The sequence below is a fragment of the Lipotes vexillifer genome, unplaced genomic scaffold (assembly GCF_000442215.2).
Source record: "Lipotes vexillifer unplaced genomic scaffold, Lipotes_vexillifer_v1.1 scaffold512, whole genome shotgun sequence".
Lineage (NCBI taxonomy): Eukaryota > Metazoa > Chordata > Mammalia > Artiodactyla > Lipotidae > Lipotes > Lipotes vexillifer.
This window is the reverse complement of record NW_006787695.1, coordinates 596,722-617,711: the sequence shown is the minus strand read 5'-3', so window position 1 is coordinate 617,711 and position 20,990 is coordinate 596,722. Positions and strand designations below refer to the sequence as shown.

Sequence of the window (20,990 nt, the reverse complement as noted above, 5' to 3'; positions counted from 1 at the left end):
GATGGGATTTGGAGCCTGGGAGAGAAATCCTAGACCATATTTCTTCATTTCTTTCTAGAGCAATAGAATTTTGAGTGCTGTATGTATTCCCCTTGTCACCTTACTGTCGGACCATTCATGACACAGAAGTCTCCCTTCCGGATAATTTATGTCTAACTGGAGCCTCCTTTTCTTGCTAAAATCTTTTAAAACCTAGCTGGTGGGTCAAACACGACACAAGCTCCAGCCTACACGAACCAAGAAGAACACCATCCTTGATTCATACTGAGAACCTCTATTAAAGGTGAAACAAAACTAGGTGCCGCCAGTGGGCCCCAGGATCACAGCTGATCACTGTCATGAAATAAGTTTTCCCTGAACTTAATTTCCACAGGTTACTTTAAAAATATGTAGCAAAAAAAGAGAGAAAAGTTTAGTTCTCAACTAAACACAATTAACCCCGTTTGGGGATCAGAAGAGGTTTGAAGCACCTATCAATGTATCTGGGAAATACAGTAAAACAGCTAGAAATTAGGACTCACAATGGTGCAAATGGCAAAAAGCTGACACACAGAGCAAGGTCGTTGGAAAAATCGATGGGAAACATAAAGCGTTCTTATCTTTTAAAAATTTAGCTTTTCCCCCCATTGCCACAAAAGTGCACACCCCAAGTTTAACACTGAAGCAATGCAAAAGTTCTTGAAACAACGAGGGCGTAACTCAAAATTCTAGCAGGAGAAAGGACTTTAAGAATGAAAATAATTTAAGCAGGAGAGAAAAGATAAACTCTGCTAAAGCCATCAACACTTGTGCCAACCGCAACACTTATCTGGGAGGAAGGACACCCTTCTTGTCAAATAACAAAACGGCTCTTATTAAATAGGATAACAAACGCCTTTATTCGCTAATTGTAAGCGTCATTTATTTTAAACGGTATAAAATAGGGCTGAGAGTCGTTAAAAGGTGAAGTCTCACCCCAGCAGTCATGAAAACCTTTTCGCTTTTCGTGGAAAAAATGACTGGTCAAAACAGCTTCAGCCCAGCATAGAGAATAACACAGGATGGTACCCCGCTCGGCAGATGCCATAACAGGGGTTTCTTAGATGCTTTAAAAATAAACACACCCGATGAGGAGGGAACGGTTTACTTACTTGACACTGAAGTCCAAATGCCTGGGGAAATCGATCTTGCCTGCAAGAATTTTTTGGTAAATGCCAAATGCGTTGTCATCAAAAAACGGAGGAAACCTGTTAGAAACATAAACATCTATTTTTAGTGCCGAGCAAGTGTGGAAAACATCCCTGCTTTGTAAGGATGACTCTTTCTGCCTGACCTGGACAGAACAGAATTTATTTCACGGCAGCTCTTTCCTCGCATCCTGGAGTCCATGGATGGCTCGAGACTGGCTTCGAAGACATGGTTCCAAGACGCCAAGCGTTAAGCACTGCAGCCCAAGTACAGAGGATGGGCCAGCAGAGGAAAGGCAATGGCCATGAGGCCACCTGACCAACTATGAGGTCACTAGGGTGCCATTAGAAATGTCTCCCCGGGCCTCCCTGGTGGCGCAGTGGTTGAGAGTCCGCCTGCCGATGCCGGGGACGCGGGTTCGTGCCCCGGTCCAGGAAGATCCCACATGCCGTGGAGTGGCTGGGCCCGTGAGCCATGGCCGCTGAGCCTGTGCGTCCGGAGCCTGTGCTCCGCAACGGGAGAGGCCACGGCAGTGAGACGCCCGCGTACCGCAAAAAAAAAAAAACCAAAAAAAAATGTCTCCCCAACTTGACCATGAGTGGACCTCTTTGTATCCTTCCTGCATACGGGAGTGTATAGCACACAGTAGGTGCTCAATAAGTGTACATGGGCCAAATGTAAGAGGATAGGTTACACTGTATCATATTTCTTTGGCTCAAGTACCTCATAACTTTATAGAAGCCAATATGTAAATCTCCACAGTCGATGAATTCACCTCCATCCTACTTTGGGAGGTGAGTGACAGCAAGGCTGGTTTCCAGTTTGCGATTTTAGGCACAAAGATCTACACTAGGGCCCAGTTTGCGATTTTAGGCACAAAGATCTACACTAGGGGCTGGCCAATGATGGCCCACAGCCTCTTTTTGTCAATAAAGTTGTACTGGCACACGGCCAATCCATACACTTATGTATCATCTGCAGCAGTGTTACCACAATTAAAGACTATAGGCTAGTTATAGAAACTAACAGACCTATCCTTTCTAACATCTGGAAATAGAAAAACAAAAAAATGTGACACAAGCTAAAGAAGAAATATACTTACAACTGTGAGGATCACGAAAAATCCAAGAAACTCTAGAAGTAAACCACTAAATGTATACCAGATATCCACATGTCCCTGGGCACAAGGTATACTTGTGATAGCTCCTCAAAGTGCTCAAGGCAAAGACCTTCAACTCGAAAGCATAACCTCTATTTAGTCTCTTTAGAAGGAGGTCTTCTAATTCAGTAGGATAAGCAATGGAAATATAAAGGGGAGTATTCAAACGATGGTCTGATTGATGGCAAATCTCAAGGATCAAAAATAATTCTCGTGTTGATTCCAAATCAACTCCTCACGTTTTTTAAAAGAGAAACAGTGTATCACGGGTGGGATGGTGGCCTCCAAAGTTACACCCATGTCCTCACCCTGACTGCCTAAATGGGACCTTATACGGAAACAGAGTTTTTGCAGATGTGATGAAGTGAAGGGTCTGAGATGAGGTCCTCATGGAGAAAATGTGTCATACATACCTACCTACCCACGTGCGTGGAGAATGTGGCACGCAGTACTCTGGGGGAGCTGGCGTTACACGACACTATCATGGGAAAGGCATGTTAGCAGTAGTTTAGCGAGCGGAAAAAACAATAATAAGGGAGAGAGCACTAACACATCTTGCCTGAAGGAAAAAGCACGGAGAAGGCGTATCGGAGAACTCGGCGTGTGGAAAGCGGCCAAAGGAAGTGCCCTCAAATCTCTGCCTTTAATCCAACAGAATCCTTCCAATTCTTAATAAACGGGTGCTCATCATACAGAAGTGGGCGTTACGTGCACCTTGCGTTGTCCATGGTGAGATGTAGTCAGAAGGACAACCTGCCCATCCCCAGGAAGGCAGGCTCGAGACTTTCGTCTGAAAAATTCATGCCGATTTTGCCATTGTCTCCCTCATCCATCTGGATTCTTTTTATAGATACCGTCGACCTACCTAAATCTTCCAGTAAAAAAAATAGATTGTCCAGAAACAGGCGCCATCGTTGTGACCTTGCGTTCTTCATCAGACCCCCAGAGACCTGTTACAAAATGATGGTCCTGGGACATCCCCAGTGGTCCAGTGCTTAAGACTCCACGCTTTGGACTTCCCTGGTGGCGCAGTGGTTAAGAATCCACCTGCCAATGTAGGGGACACAGGTTCGAGCCCTGCTCCGGGAAGATCCCTCATGCCGTGGAGCCACTAAGCCCATGAGCCACAACTACTGAGCCTGCGAGTCACAACTACTGAGCCTGTGTGCCTAGAGCCCGTGGTCCCAACAAGAGAAGCCACCGCAATGAGAAGCCCACGCACCGCAACCAAGAGTAGCCCCCGCTCGCCGCAACTAGAGAAAGCCCGCGCACAGCAACGAAGACCCAACGCAGCCACAAATAAATAAACAAATACATAAATTTATCTATTAAAAAAAAAAAAGAAAAAAAATGACTCCGTGCTTTCACTGCAGGGGGCACGGGGGGTTTGATCCCTGGTCCGGGAAGTTCCGCATGCCACAGGATGTGGCCAAAAAACAAAACCAAAATGATGGTCCCAAACTAGCAGCCCATTTTAACAGGGCAAGTACCTTGGAGGGCAGGTACTTTGGAAATGGCTCCAAGGAAAACAAGAGTTTTCGGAGAGAGAAGAGATGGGCTGCTATAGTATCGCCCTATTTTGACTTCTCCCTCCAAGGCGCTCGGCCTCATACATTCCTATAAAACAAGTATCTGAGATCCTCAGAAAGAGGGGCAAGAACAAAGTGCTGGGCCAGCAAACACTCGGGCAGACTGTAGTGTGAGAGGGAGTCCCGGGGCACCCTTATCTCTGGCATGGCAGCTGTGATTCTCAAAGTGGGGTCCCAGGGAGCCCTCCGGTTCCTCGAGGCCTTTTCAGGAAATCTGTGACACCCTTTTTCTGACTATAAATCTGAATATGGCTGCATTTCCGTCAAATACCTCAACCAAAACAACAAATCACACCAGACAGAGTGTGAGAGAAGGGAAGAACGCAGTGGCCCGCAATTAAGCTGGACATAAAAGAGACTAATGAACATGTGAAACAACGTCACTGTTTTCTCTAACTATTTTTAATACTAGGAAAGAGTTATTTTTTTCATTAAAAATTTGATTTATGTTAACCATTAGTTTATCACCTTATGCTTTTATGTATAAACTTATATACTTATATATATAATCTCAGTTTAATTTTAAAATGTGGTAAACGTTGACAGATATAACCTGCATCCATGAGAGCTCTTTGGGGTTGATACTAACATTTAGGGGCGTTTTCCTAACTTTTAGAAAGGGAGTAACTTTTAGGACAGATGGTTACTGAAAACTTTTAGGGTCCTGTGGCTGAAATGTTTTGAGAACCACTGCACCACAGCTAATGTTCTACATGGATGCAGCTCCAAATGCAGACTAATTCCATCTTCCTGAAAAAGAGGCCTGCGACTGAAACTCTCCACATGGGTGGATATGAAAGGAGCAGATGACGGAAGACATCAGGGCTGAGTTGCGCGCTCCTGGGAAAGCCCATGAGTGGGCCACCTATTTTCAGTCCAACCGAAACATTTCTTACTCGATGAAAATAAAATCCCAGTTATGACGTGCTCTCATACCTAATCATGTGGCTGGTTGTACCCAACAAATGTACTTCTTGTACGTCATGAAACATTTCACCCACCAATGAAAGCAATAAGCAAACAGACAAGGCAGAGTCTAGCCTGATCTTGCTAAAGGTGCCAAAACAGAAAATGGAAATCCAACAAGCACGCGGGAGACAGGGACTTGGAAGAAAAGGCCACCTCCACCATCTATATAAGAACTCCCTCCCAGTGGCCACCAAAGGCGTCTGGGTTCAAGGGGGTGAGAAGAGCAGCTTGCACCATCCAGTGATCTCATGGGCAATGAACACATGGAACCAGATGGTTTCAGATCCACTGAGCGCTCCAGAGAGAACAGAAAGGGGTGCTAGGGCAGAGCGTGGCTGGGAGCAGCGGAGGAAGGATCTGAGGGCAGGTTACAGGTGAGCCTGAATCGTGAGGACCGGAAGAGAAGGGACCGGCTGGGGGGGATGCCCTCAGGCGGCTGGCAGAGAGAGAGACAATGCCGCATGGGGTGCTGGAGGCACAGCAGGAAGGCCCGCGATCCCAGGAGAGGGGCCAGGCCTCCGTCTAAGGTGGGCAGATCTTGTACAGACCGACTCAGAGCCTCGTATAACGAGGAGCTCCGGGTCTGTCCCCTGGAGGGCTGCTAGGGAAAAGGACGTGGCCTGGCGGGTGTCGGTGAGGGACCCCTCCGGTGGCTGCCAGGGGAAAGTGCCACGGGCAGGGGCAGGGGCAGCTGGAGGAGACGTGAGGACGCTCGGGGCTGGTCCAGGCGAGAGCAGAGGCTGGCCAGACTTCAGGGACAGTCCCGGGTCGGCCAGGCGTGCAGTGTGGGCAAAAGGACGGGTGTCTCTGAAAATACCACCCAGACAAGCCTGACCCTAACTGGAAAAAAATGTGGAAAAAAAAGATGCTGACTGGGCACAAACAGTTCCCTTTTATGAAATGCAAAGTTCAGCTTATGGTGTTCTGGGTTAGGAGAGGGTTTTACTTATTAATCTCCAATTATTTTAATAACAGGACCTAGTAAGAGATTCTAATTACATTATTTTCTACTGAATTCCTAATATTCTCTGAGAATACTAGGACTACTGCATGGCTAACATTCTACTGGAATAGAATATTTTCTATTTTCTAATATTCTAATATTTTAATATACTACATCCCAATAGTAATTAGCATATTATTTTAATATATTATATCCTAACAGTATCTTAGTTACTATTAAAATAGCATATTAAATTATTAGAATTCTAATAACTATGTTTATATAATAACCCTCATAATAATTCTAGTGTATCCTAATATTATATTCTAATTCTACCCTATCCTACTTTATTCTACTCTATTTTAATAATTTTCTATTATAGTCTATCAATACTGTGTTCTAACAGTATATTATATTCCAACCTTGCCTCTCCTAATGATATTCCGCATTACTATATTCTGTACTATTACAGGCCAACCTAACAATAAAGACAAAACAGAGGACACATGGACCCCATTCTGCTCAACATGACTGGGCGCCGGGATTCAATTCTCCTCAGGCAAGGCTGCCCTCTTGTGGTCAGCAATGTACAGGAAGGAAGGTATGCTGCTGGCTTGAGTGTGGAAGCTGATCAAGTACAGGTGCAGAAAGATGTACAATTTCTATACCTTCTTGGTGGATTGACCGTACATGCCATTTATTTCAGCGTTCTGCTTTGATTAGGACTTCCTGGGCTAGGGTGCATATGAAGGAATTTGGGTCTATGTGATTTGCTAGAGGTGTTTGACTAAAGAGCAATGGAAAATTGAAAAGATTAGATAGATTGATAGATATTGATCTGTGATTGATAGATGTTGATCTGTGATTGATAGATATTGATCTGTGACTGATGTTGATCTGTGATTGATATTGATCTGTGAGTGATAGATATTGATCTGTGATTGATAGATGTTGATCTATGATTGATAGATATTGATCTGTGATTGACAGATGTTGATCTATGATTGATATTGATCTGTGATTGATAGATGTTGATCTGTGATTGATATTGATCTGTGATTGACAGATGTTGATCTGTGATTGACAGATGTTGATCTGTGATTGATATTGATCTGTGAGTGATAGATATTGATCTGTGATTGATAGATGTTGATCTATGATTGATAGATATTGATCTGTGATTGATAGATGTTGATCTATGATTGATATTGATCTGTGATTGATAGATGTTATCTATGATTGATATTGATCTGTGTGATAGATATTGATCTGTGATTGATAGATGTTGATCTGTGATTGACAGATATTGATCTGTGAGTGATATTGATCTGTGATTGATAGATGTTGATCTGTGATTGATAGATATTGATCTGTGATTGATAGATGTTGATCTGTGACTGACAGATGTTGATCTGTGATTGATATTGATCTGAGTGATAGATATTGATCTGTGATAGATGTTGATCTATGATTGATAGATATTGATCTGTGATTGATAGATGTTGATCTATGATTGATATTGATCTGTGATTGATAGATGTTGATCTATGATTGATATTGATCTGTGATTGATAGATGTTGATCTGTGATTGATAAGATATTGATCTGTGAGTGATATTGATCTGTGATTGACAGATATTGATCTGTGATTGATAGATGTTGATCTATGATTGATATTGATCTGTGATTGACAGATGTTGATCTGTGATTGATAAGATATTGATCTGTGAGTGATATTGATCTGTGATTGACAGATATTGATCTGTGATTGATAGATGTTGATCTGTGATTGATAGATGTTGATCTGTGATTGACAGAAAGGCAGATACCTAAAAATTAATATACAGTTAGAGATAGATATAAATAGATGATAGGTAGATATAAATAAGTATATAGAGAGCTAGAGATCGATTCAGGTAGATGATACAGTAGATAGATGACAGATGATAGATACACAGAATAGATGACATATAGATGATAGACAGCAGATATACAGTTAGAGATAAAATAGGTACAGATAGTAAGACAGACAAATAGGTAGATAGATGATGGATATACATGATAAACTAGATGATAGGTAAATATGATGATAAACAGGTGACAAGAGCGGGCAGATAGGTGTATTATATAAATAGATGCCAGAGCTGACAACAGATACAATAGAGAAGATATACAAAGACGACAGAGAGATACAGATGATAGATAAACAGATGATCACTAGATATAAACGGCAGATAGATCATAGACAGACGATGAAGAGACGGACAACTGATAGATGAATACGGACAGGTTTGCAGAGATTCCCCCCTGGCTGCTCACACACTCAATGCAGGAGAAGGCCTCTTTCCATCTTTCTTTCCAACTGAAAGCTGTGGACCAGCCCTGCAGGGAATCACACAGGCATGGAACAGGCTCTGGGTTTTATTAAAACCAGAGTAAACTCAGTGTCTGCAAAACTTACCAGCAAAAATCACAGCCGCCAAAGAAGGCAGGACAAGGGGAAGAGGCGGGAGTGTGGACGGAAGGCTGCACATCGGACAGAAGAGCCTCGCGTTCACAGGACGAGGAAGAATGCCCAGGTCCACAGTTTCTACGAGGGGGATGCCTGCTTTGTGTGTCCATCCTGCACGTCTCACGCAGAAGCCACGCGCTTCAGTATTTAATCATGCCGACCCCTTGAGAAACAGTCCGACTCTCGGCTATCTGGACCAGGGGCAACGTGACTCCTAACCTCCCCCGAGGCACGTTTGGGATTTCAGGGAAGAACACCCTCTTTCCGTTCTGGCACACTCTCCGTTCATAACGTCCTCAATTGCGTGATCCAACACGTACGTTACCCAGCTCTGGGAATCACTCCAGAGCGTCCGTGCGGGAGATGAACAGCATTTTCTTGGGAGACAGGGACACTTAGAGACAGGACAGAAGACCTTGACAGCTGTGCCCTGCTGGTCCTTCAAGCCTGCGCTTTTGCTCTTTGGAAATCAAGCCGAACGGTCAGTTCATATCACCATCACCAGCAGCGGGAAACTGCCGTGCGACCCGACCCCGACAATCTGCCCCCGACCCCCAATGCCCCATCCTAGGGGCGGGCTGAGCACCCCAGGGCCAGCGAGTGGGGCAGGGACTCGCTGCAGACTTCTCCACGGAAACCCGACTCACCCCGAGAGCATCTCGAATATCAGGATGCCGAGCGCCCACCAGTCCACGGCTCTCCCGTGGCCCTTGCTCTGGATGACTTCGGGGGCCAGGTACTCGGGGGTCCCGCAAAGGGTCCACGTCCTGTGGGCAGAGAAGGGGGGTCCACAAAACTCAGCTGTGCTTGCCCAGTGCGTGCATCTCAGAAGCACTGAAGGTCAGTCACTGAATTGATCCACAAGATACCTTAAACCCTCGCCCGGTAGATAAAGACAGTAACCTCGTCTTCCCTGACTTTTGTCCTTTATAAACACTCTGGAACCAAAAAAGAATCTGAGTAACGGCCCTGTTATCACGGCTGTGTCTTCTTCTTGGTGCTAACCTTTGCTGCTCAGAAGCAAAACCCCCAGTCCCTGTTTTCGCATAAAATGATGGGAAAAAGGATTCAAGGACTGACTCAAGGGAACGACCCTCAGGAACCCACACGTCTGCTTTATGAATAAATGAGCTGGTTCTGTCCCCCCAGAGGAAACACAAAGCGACAGCTAAGTGTCTTTTCCACCTGCTCTGCAAAAGGTCTGAAGTGTTTTTGTGGGTTCGCGGTCATTTTAGTATCCGTGGTGGCTTTTGGAAATCCTCAGGTAAAGGGGTTCTGGGACGTTTGGGGTTTAAACGGGGCGGACAGCTTTGGAAAGGATTTTCTCCCCAGGAGTTGAGACTTGCAAAAAATTTAGCTTTTAGCCCCACCTAGAGGACAGCTGGCTGAAAGCAAGAGATTCCAACCAGCCAAGCCGGACCCAGTGCAGAAAGCGGAGGTTTCTGATTGCCTGGGTGGTTGTTTTTTATTTGGGTCATCCCTTCCCTGTGCTGCCTTAGATCTGTCTTTTTCACAACAGATGCGAGAAGCAATCTTCTGCTTTTAAGAGAATTCTGTTTATACTTTAAAAAGCCCCAATGTTTAATTAAAACTTATAATTTGTAACATTTCTGCTGAAATATCTAAATTCTTATGCCCTATGGAAAATAAAGACTGACTTTCCTATTTTTCTCTTTATTTGTATATCTCAGTATGGAAGATTTTGCTAACAAAAATTCACCCATGAAAAGATAAAAACGGTACAAACTTCCAGTTGAAAGATTAAGTCCTGGGGTTGTAACATATGGCGTGATGACTATATAGTTAATAAAACTGTACTGTACATTTGAAAGTTGCTAAGAGAATAGACGTTAAAAGTTCTCATCAAGAGTAAAAAATTGTAGGGCTTCCCTGGTGGCGCAGTGGTTGAGATGCAGGGGACACAGGTTGGTGCCCCGGTCCGGGAAGATCCCACATGCCGCAGAGCGGCGGGGCCCGTGAGCCATGGCCGCTGAGCCTGCGCGTCCGGAGCCTGTGCTCCGCAACGGGAGAGGCCACAGCAGTGAGAGGCCCGCGTGCCGCAAAAAAACAAAACAAAACAAAACAAAACCCTGTGTCCAAAGCATAGGAAAATAACACACTAAGGTCATGTTCACGTTTTATATGACAGATCAGTGATGGTGATTAACACCTAAAAGGGCAACCACGGAATTCCCTGGCGGCCCAGGGGTTCTTTGCCTTCCAATGCAGGGGGTGCAGGTTCCATCCCTGGTCGGGGAGCTAAGATCCAACATGCCTGGTGGCCAAAAACACCAAAACATAAAACAGAAGCAATACTGTAACAAATTCAATGAAGACTTCAAAAACGGTCCACATCAAAAAAATCTTAAAAAAAATGCTGCTGTGACACATGAGCTATAAGCTCCATCGGTACGTTTAGCAAATGTCTGAATGGTGACTCTCTTCCCCAAAGTGCAACTGAGACACAGCTAGGCTGTTAAACCACTAAGAAGATCTGGAAATCGCCTGGTTCCAGCCCACGTTCTTACATTGGGTAAAAGTCCAAGGCAATCAATGTCATCTGCCTGTTTTGTGCTTTTGGTGTGTGCTTGTCATCATGATATACACTAAATCCCCAGAACATATTTATCATATAACTGGAAGTTTGTACCTTCACCCATTTCCCCTTCCTCTTATCCCCTGCCCCTGGCAACCACCATTCTACCCTCTGGTTCTATGAGTTCAGCTGTTTTCTTAAAAAATTAAAGTATAGTTGATTCACAACGTTGTGTTAGTTTCAGGTGTACAGCAAAGTGATTCAATTAAACATATTTTTTTTCAGATTCTTTTCCGTTATGGCTTATCATAGGATTATCTATTTTATATATAGTAGTGTGTATCTGTTAATCCCCAACTCCTAATTTATCCTTCCCCCGCCCTTTCCCCTTTGGTAATCATAAGCTTGTTTTCTAAGTCTGTGAGTCTGTTTCTGTTTGTAAATAAGATCATTTGTATTACTTATTTAGATTCCACATATAAGTGATATCATATGATATCTGTCTTTCTCTGATTTACTTTGCTTAGTATGATAATCTCTAGGTCCACCCATGTTGCCGCAAATGGCATTTTTCATTCTTTTTCATGGCTGAGTAGTATTCCATTGTATATATGTACCACATCTTCTTTATCCATTCATCTGTCAGTGGACACTTAGGTTGCTTCCATGTCTTGGCTATTGTAAACAGTGCTGCTATTAACACAGGGGCGCATGTATCTTCTCAAATTAGAGTTTTCGCCTTTTCTGGATATATGCCCAGCAGTGGGATCTCGAACTCAGCTTTTTCAGATTTCACACGTAAGTGAGATGCTACAGTATGCGCCCTTCTGTGACTGACTTATCTCACTCTAATGCCCCCAAGGTCCAACCATGTTGTTCCAAATGGCAAGATTTCCTTATTTTTTTATGGCTGAAAAATATTCCATTTTATACACATCTCCTAGCTTCTTTATCTACAAGCCAAGAAACACGTGAGGCTACCAAAAGCTAGGAGAGGGGCACAGAACAGATGGTTTTCTAGAGCCTTTACAAGGAACATTGCCCTGGCAACACCTTGATTTCCTACGCTGGCCCCCAGAACTGTGAGGCTGTAACGTTCTGTTGGGTTAAGCTCCTTAGTTTGTGGTACTTTGTTATGGCGGTCCCAGAAGCCAAACACCCACCCCATGTGGGCCATATCACATCAGCCCTCCCCCAGTTCACCTCTGCTTCTAAAGCACCTGGGGTTTTCACACTCCACACCGGGTATTTTAACTTGTGCTATGTGACGGGCTACAAGCTAAATGATGGCCATGGAAACAAAACATTTGGAAACACAGCTTTGGAGGTCCAGAAAATTGTCGTAATGATGTCCATGTTTATCTCTTTAAACAGGCTGACCACCCAGTTGCCCCCTCAGGCTTGGAGAGATGACATCATGTCACACAGACAAGCAGCTACAGCTCAGAAAGGGGATGCGACGGGGTTTCTGTGAGGAAGAACTTCAGGTTCTCCTTGTGACTCTGCCCTGGGATCGGCAAGAGGAAAGAGTCGAAAGTGCAGAGGCGACCACTTCAGCCCATGCAGATGGCTACCATCTAAAAACAGAAAACAAGTGCCGACGGGATGTTGAGAGAAGGGAACCCTCCTGCACTGTAGGTGGGAATGTAAAATGGTGCAGCTACTATGGAGAACAGGATGGAGGGTCCTCACAAAACTAAAAATAGAATCACCGTTACGATCCAGCAATCCCACTCCTGGGCATATACCCAGGAGACGACATGAAAGCAAGGTCTTGAAGAGATATTTGTACATGTGTGTTCATTACAGCACTGTTCACAACAGCCAAAAGGGAGAAACAACCCAAGTGTCCCTCATGGATGAATTAACAAAAAGTAATATATCCAGACTATGGAATATTATTCGGCCTTGAAAAGGAAGGGACCTCTGACACCTGCTACAACATGGAAGAACCCTGAAGACATTATGCTCAGTGAAAAGGAAAAATACCTAATGATTCCACTTACATGAGGCCCCTAGAGGAGTCATATTCATAGAGACAGAAAGTAGATGGTGGGTCCAGGGACTGAGGGTGAGGAAGGAGGGGAGCTGGCACATTTTAAGGGGGACAGAGTTTCAGTTCTGCAAGAAGAAAAAGAGTTCTGGAGATGGATGGTGGGGATGGCTGTACCACGTACTGAATGTAATTCATACACTGAACTTTAGGCTTAAAATTGGTTAAGATGGTATCTTGGATGCTATCTATATTTTGCCACAATTAAAATTTTATAAAGTGCAGAGACAGAAGAGGCTAAGAAAGGAGGGTGTCCCCGTGAGCGGGAGATCCTGGAACAGGTGTCTGATACCCAGAGTCAAGGTAAGGTAGCCAGGACCTCGGCAGAAGCTGGACCAAGGGCGGGTTTGGAAAAGGATCCGGGACCAGTAAGTCCAGACAGCCGTGTGGGAGCCACGTCCAGCTGGCACGCTTCTGCCAAGGAGCATGTCTCTGGGGCAGCCACTTAAAAACTCCGGGCTGCAGCCCAGGTCCAGACCACGTGTGCCCGGGTTGCCTAGTGTTGCCGTTGTGTCTGGAACGGCATCTTAGGAGGGAGAAAATATCCTTTGCAAAGAATTCCTCCAACAAGAGATGCAACAGAAACCCCTATCTTGCAGGTTTAATGTAAAGAAAGTAACAGTGTCTGCTCACTGATACGTTTGTCCACTCTCTCTCTTTCTCTGCCCATCATCGAGCTTACGCTGACCCCGCTGTGTAAGCAGTGCATCTGGTCCGAGCCCTCCCCAGGTCCACTGGAGTGTTGGGGGTCTTGGGCGGGAGTGTACAGCTCTCTCCAGGAACCCACCCAAAGGTGCTCTTGGGTCCCTGCTTCCCTTCTTCATGACACCTCTCCATTCCCAATCTCTGATTCTTTTTTCACACGACAGACTCCTTCCCATTTCCCTAGAACCCCTTGTGATACAAAGTACCATTCCAATTTCAAATCCTATGGAAGGAATGGAAGGTCACATTACATTGGCGCAGATAGAGACTGTATGGTCTGGTAACCAGCCAGGAATTCGGGTGCAGCAGGTGGCCGTAAGCTCAAGGAAGGAAAGGAGATGGGAGACGTGGGTTCTTCCCACACGGAGTCGAGTGGGAAGGGGCTCACACTACCTACTGGGCTTTTTCAAGTGGCATCCCGTCAGGGTGCACAGAACCACCTGGCGGTCCAGCTAGGAGTTTCTTGTCCCCAGGACTTAAGCTTAGGAGCACCTTTCTTCCCGCCACACCCAGCTGAGTCAACTCAAAGTCAACCCTCGTTGCTTTGGCTCATGAAATTCTTTAATTCTGCTGAAAGATCCAGGTACTGGCCCGTGAATGCTGTATTCCCAGGTGGGGCACATCCACGGTTGACTGAATCTAGCTGGAAGCCTGGCGCTTAGCTGATGTCCTCACCAGGTGGAGGTGGGTGCAGATAATTGTATCTGTGTTAGGTGTGGTGTCTCCGCTTACACGTGGAAAGGTGAGTCTCTCCCTGGCTTCATCCTGGGATATGGGGCACAGATCGAAAGCTGTATGACTTTCCAGTTTCTCAGTAAACTCAGGTAGCCTGATCCCGTCATTCAAGTAAAACCTTTCTCCAAAAAGCCCCCAGGCTTCTTGGATGTAGAGAGGCATAAACTGCTAGAAAGAGCTTCAGACTACAGTAAACGTCCTTAAAGCCTTAAGATTTCAAACAGTACTGCAGTTCCCTAAAAAGTTCAAGAGAATTTCCGTAAGTCCCAGAAACTTCAGTCCTTGGTTAATGCCCCCAAAGAATTGAAAGCAGGGACTCTAACAAACATTTGTACACCCAGGTTCATAGCAGATGATTACTGTGCAAGGTGGAGGCAGTCTTCTCCGTTTAAGAGAATTCTCTTTATACTTAAAAAAGCTCCCTGCAAAAAGCCCCCAGGCTTCTTGGATGTACAGAGTCACAAATTGCTAGAAAGAGCTTCAGACTGCAGTAAATATGTTAAGACAAGACAGACAGTGGGGGATGTTATTGGGAGAGTGTGCTGGTCCAGGCTGTGAATTATCGATGCTCCTGGTCTTATCATTTCTGCTCACTGGCTCTTGAAGAGAGGGCAAAGTGACACCCGCCGTTCTCAGTTTTCTCACTGTTATCAGGTCCACCACAACTGGGGGTGGGAGACCGTTATCCAAGTATGCTCTGTAAAATAGACGTCCAACTGCTCATGTGTTCCGACTCCCCCACTGCCTTCCATGGCATCCCCACTGAGTTGACTTGTGTTCCCCGCCAAAGTCCTAGACTCTGGTACCTGTGAGTGTATTTGGAAATAGGGTCTTGCATATGTAATCAGGTTAAGACTGGGACTAATCCAATGACTCGTGTCCTTAGAAGAGGAAGAGAGAGAGATCTCTCTGCTGTATTAGGAGGCCAACTACAAGCCAGGGAGAGAGCCTCACCAGGAACCAAATCAGCCAGCATCCTGATCATGGACTTCCAGAACTGGGAGAAATACATTTCTTATAAGGTCACCAATCCTATGGGATTAGGACCCCACTGTCATGACCTCATTTGACCTTAATTACTTCTTAACAACATGATCTCCAAATACAGCCACACAGTGGGGGTTGGAGCTTCAAGACATGAACTTTGGAGGAACACAGTTCAGTCCAGAGCAATGGTGGGGATCATGAAGGTGATGGTGATGACGGTGATGGTGGTGATGGAGGTGATAATTATGGAGATGATGGTGGTGATGGTCATTACAATGTTGATGCTGATGATGGTGACTGTGATACTGGCAATAGTGATGATGATGATGATGGTGGTGATGATGGTGATGGTGGTGATGATGGTGATGGAGGTGATGGTGATAATGATGGTGATGATGACGGTGGTGATGGTGATGAAGGTGGTATCTATGGAGATGATGATGGTGATGACAGTGGTGGCGATGTTGGTGGTGATGATGATGTGAGGGTGGGCATGATAAAGTCAGAAGCACCTACTGTCTACTCAATGCTTACTACATGAGAGGAACCGTTCTTAGGAAATACTTTCCAATGAACAGACCCATCCTTTGTTACCAATCACCCTACAGGGTAGGAACAATTCTCATTACACAGACGAGCAAAACCAGGGCACACGGGGTGATAACAATATACAACGTACTCAATATCACCAGCTGGAGAGTGAGTGGCAGACACAGGGGTCCAGCAGAGGCAAGTGGTCCCCACATCCACTCTTCATTCCTAACTGCCCCTCTGAGGTGCTTCCATTAACAGAGGCTCTTGGTAAGGGAAATAAGTGTAACCTGGAAGCCATAAGGTACTACCACTTGGCAATTGTGGGGATGCACACAAACAACCTTACCTCTCAGGGCCTCAGATTTCTCAGCTGTAAAATGATGACGGTTGGCCAAACTTATCACCGAGTGAATTTGTGAAACATTTTATTGGTGGTTTGTTTGAATCAGGGCTTCCAAATAAAATGATTAAAAAAAAAACAAAAAACGACCAGGTGGACTATATACCACATGTTACCAATAGGGGGCAGCACCAATGCCATAAAACCAATGTTTAAAACTATATAAAGTCTTCACACTCTTCTATGTAAAACCATCCCATTTTATTCTTAGCCATGAAATAGATGAAATTCTATAGGGGAAAATCAGACTGCATTTAACGGCATCCTAGAACAAAATTGGGTCATTTGTAGAGAAATGGATGGACCTAGAGACTGTCATACAGAGTGAAGGAAGTCAGAAAAACAAACATCGTATATTAATGCATATACGTGGAATCTAGAAAAATGGTACAGATGAACTTACCTGCAAAGCAGAAATAGAGACACAGACGTAGAGAACAAATGTATGGATATCAAGAGAGAAGGAGGGGTGGTGGGATGAATTGGGAGAGTGGGATGGACACATGTACACTACTGATACTATGTATAAAATAGATAACTGGGCTTCCGTGGTGGCGCAGTGGTTGGGAGTCCGCCTGCCGATGCAGGGGACGCGGGTTCATGCCCCGGTCCGGGAGGATCCCACATGCCGCGGAGCGGCTGGGCCCGTGAGCCATGGCCGCTGAGCCTGCGCGTCCGGAGCCTGTGCTCCGCAACAGGAGAGGCCACGACAGTGAGAGGCCCGCGTACCGCAAACAAAACAAAACAAAACAAAAAGACAGACAAGCCGTAACATGAGTTGGTGAGGGTGTGGAGACTGGTGCAGCCACTATGGAGAACAGGATGGAGGTTCCTCAAAAAACTAAAAATAGAGCTACCATGTGATCCAGCAATCCCACTCCTGGGCATATATCTGGAGAAAACTCTAATTGGAAAAGATACATGCACCCCAGTGTTCATTGCAGCACTGTTTACAACAGCCAGGACATGGAAGCAACCTAAGTGCCCATCGACAAATGAATGGATAAAGATGTGGTATATATATATATATATATATATATATATATATATACATACAATGGAATATTACGCAGCCATAAAAATGAATGAAATCATGCCATCTGCAGCACCGTGCACGGACCTGGAGATTGTCATACTGAGTGAAGTGAGTCAGACAGAGAGAGACAAATACCATACGATGTCACCTCTATGTGGAATCTAAAGAAAAAGGAAGTCACAGCGCAGAGGACACAGAACACGCTGCCAGAGGCAGGGGGCGGGAAGATGGGAAAACGGGGGAAACGTTCACTTACTTGTCCACCAGTTTCTTGGCGAACCCAAAGTCAGTGAGCTTGATGTGACCGTCTCTATCCAGCAGGATGTTCTCCGGCTTCAGGTCCCTGTAGACGATCTCCTTGGAGTGCAGGTACTCGATGGCACAGACGATCTCCGCGGCATAGAAGAGCCCAGTGGAGCTGGAGAAGCGGCCCTGGTTGCGCAGGTAGCTGAAGAGCTCACCACCCGGCACGAACTCCATCAGCATGTACAGGAAGCGGTCATCGTGCCCCGTCCAGAACCTACGGGACCAGAGCGGGAGTGAGGGCTGCGCCTCGGATGGACAGAAAGGGACAGGGACGGACGGATGCTGAGATGGCACTTAGATGGAGGTCGTGCTACATGAACAGGTCATGTTAAGATATATCTCTAGGTAAGACATGATCATACTAAGTGAAGTAAGTAAGACAGAGAAAGACACATACCGTATGACATCACTTATATGTGGAATCTAAAATGAGACACAAATGAACTTATCTACAATAAAGAAACAGACTCACAGACACAGAGAACAGACTGGTGGTCGCCAAGGGGGAGGGGGGTGGGGGAGGGATGGAATGGGAGTTTGGGGTTAGCAGATGCAAACTATTATATAGAGAATGGATCAACAACAAGGTCCTACGGTAGAGCACAGGGAACTGTATTCACTCTCCTGCGATAAACCATACAGAAAAGAATATGATAAAGAATGCATATATACGTATAAGGGAATCACTTTGCTGTGCAGCAGAAATTAACAAGACATTGTAAATCAACTACACTTCAATTAAGTCTTTAAAAAAAAAGATATATCTCTAGGTCCGTGTTAGGATACTCATATACATGGACAGATGCAAGACATGTGTGTGGACAGATGTTAAGATTTGGTAGAGATCGACAAGATATGACTATAGGTATTAGAACAGAAAAGCCAACACATAAACAGATGATTATTTTGTAAGAAAAGATACATCCCTAGGTAGACGTTAAGATACTCATACAGGTGAACCGAGGCCCACATCTGTGTGTGGGGCGATGCTAAGGTTTGGTAGAGAGCGATGTTATTGGTACAGATACATGTTAAGACATGGCATAGACAGATGTCACGTTATGTGTATAAATACACGTTAAGATCGATCTCTAGGTGGATGTTAAGATACTTGTATAGGTGAACAGATGTCGAGATTATGTGTGTGGACACACGTTAAGGTTTGGCAGAGATCCATGTTATGGGTACAGGTACCCATTCGATGTGCTAAGATGTGGCACAGATGATGTTAATGTTACGTGTACAGACACACGTTTAGACACGTATAGGTAGACGTTAAGATTCAAGTGCACGAGGATGTTAGGATACAGGGAGACACAATGCTGAGGGACGGCTATCCTGTCGATGTGCAAAGGTCTCAATGGCCAAGAGTAAAGACCAACTTCTGACAATAAACTGGTGAACAGCTTGTTATGGGCTGAATTGTGTCCCCAACCCCCAAATTCGTATGCTAAGTCCTCACCCCAGGACCTCAGGAGGTGATTCGATTAGAAAATACGGTCTTTAAAGAGGGGATGAAGGTAAAGGAGGTCACTAGGGTGGGCCCTGATCCCACAGGACAGGTGTCCCTATAAGAAGAGATCAGGACACAGACACATGCAGAGGGACGACCCTGGGAGGACACAGGGAGGAGACGGCCGTCTCCACGGTCTCAAAGGGCACCCACAGGCCGACAACCTGACCTCAGACTTCCAACCTCCCCAAACATGCGCTAATAAATCTGCTGCTCCAGCCGTGCCATCTGGGGCACTTGTCTCACAGCCCGAGCAGACTCACGCGGGTTGGGCACACCTCAGGGATCACACCTGGTTCAGTGGCCCCAGGGTTGTCATCAAGACTGCAAATTTCCAGTCCATTCACGATGGCCTCCCAGACACCTGCTGGGAAAGGTGGCCATTAACAAAACCCCAAAGCAAGAGATTTCTAAGCCACGACAGGTAGGAGATGTCCCCAGAGTCAGAAGAGACGCATCACCCTTAGAAAGGCGTTGATTGGCTCTATTCATGGAAGAAAAGGCAGCAGCGAGAAACTGAGGAGAAAAGAATATAGATGCGAGAAGAAGACAGAGTCCTGAATGAATTTTAGAGGTCACGGCAAAGAGGAAAAGCAACACCTACATCCTGGGGAGATCAGCACTGATGGAGAAGAAAGTTTGCCTGTAAAGTAGATGTACCTACGTATGGCTGACTCACTTTGTGACACAGCAGAAACTCATACACCATTGTAAAGCAATTATACTCCAATAAAGATGTTAAAAAAAAAAAAAAGATGTAGGAAAAAAGACAAACGCTCTTTGGAAGTAAGGGCTCTGTTTTTGAGCGGATTTAGGACACAGAAGCGTGACTGATGCACAAGCATATAAAGGTCCCCCTGCAGGACTGGGACACACAGAGGATGATGTGAAGCGATGTGAGGCTACCGTGCCAGCGGTGCCTGATCCCCGAACCCCCAGCCCGGGCATCATCTCTGCTCAGGACACTGTGCTCCCCTCCAAGGCTGGTCCCAAAGAGCTGCGTCCATCTGGGCTTCCATGAAAACAAGATGCTCGGAGGACCTGGCGTCCTTGGGTGAGGATGCTCAAGGCACCATGCACCAGATGGTCTTGCTTGCTGGGATGGGCTGTTCCAATAAAATAAAGAAAAATACAGGCACATCTCACTTCAGCGTGCTTTGCACACACTGCATTTTTAACAACCCTGTTCCGCAAGCAACTCTACGGGCACCATTTTTGCAACAGCATTTGCTCACTTTGTGTGTCTGGGTCCCCTTTTGGTAATTCTCGCGATACTTGAAACCTTTTCGTTATTGTGGCGATCTATGATTTTGGGTGTTTCTATTGCAAAAAAGCAAGTCACGGAAGGCTCCGAGGTTGGTGAGCAATTTTTACCAATAAAATGTTTTTCAGTACGGCACCCACATTGCTTTTTTTTAGACATAATGGTACTGCACACTTAACAGACTACAGTCCAGCGTAAACGTAACTTTTAGATGCGCTGGGAAACCAAAAACTTTGTGTGACTCGCTTTACGGCGATATTTACTTTACTGTGGTGCTCTGGAACAGAACCCACCATTATCTCTGAGATCTGCCTGTCATCAACCATATCAATATATACACAAAGCGTTGGAGGAGATAGTTTGCAATGACCCAAAAACTAGCTGGAAGGAAAGTCACCAAGCAATAACCAAGCGTGGCAGCGGTCAGGAAGGTATAAGTTTATGCAATAAATAAAAAGATGGGGGACTTCCCGGGTGGTCCAGTAGTCAGGACTTGACGCTTTCACTGCGGAGGGCACGGATTCAATTCCTGCTTGGGGAACTAAGATCCCCGTAAGCCTTGCGGTGCGTGCAAATTTGAAA

General features: G+C 45.4%; 1 protein-coding gene across 1 annotated transcript in view; it reads right to left on the bottom strand.

Moving 5' to 3' along the window:
• PRKX (protein kinase cAMP-dependent X-linked catalytic subunit) overlaps positions 1-20,990 on the bottom strand; it is a 79,519-nt gene that overhangs the window by 10,973 nt on the left and 47,556 nt on the right. Inside the window, exons 3-5 of the mRNA XM_007460483.1 lie at positions 17,582-17,845; positions 8,987-9,106; positions 1,131-1,226 (exon numbers count right to left, since the gene is read on the bottom strand). Of these exons, the coding sequence (XP_007460545.1) occupies positions 1,131-1,226; positions 8,987-9,106; positions 17,582-17,845 (480 nt within the window). The remainder of the gene's footprint in view (positions 1-1,130; positions 1,227-8,986; positions 9,107-17,581; positions 17,846-20,990) is intronic.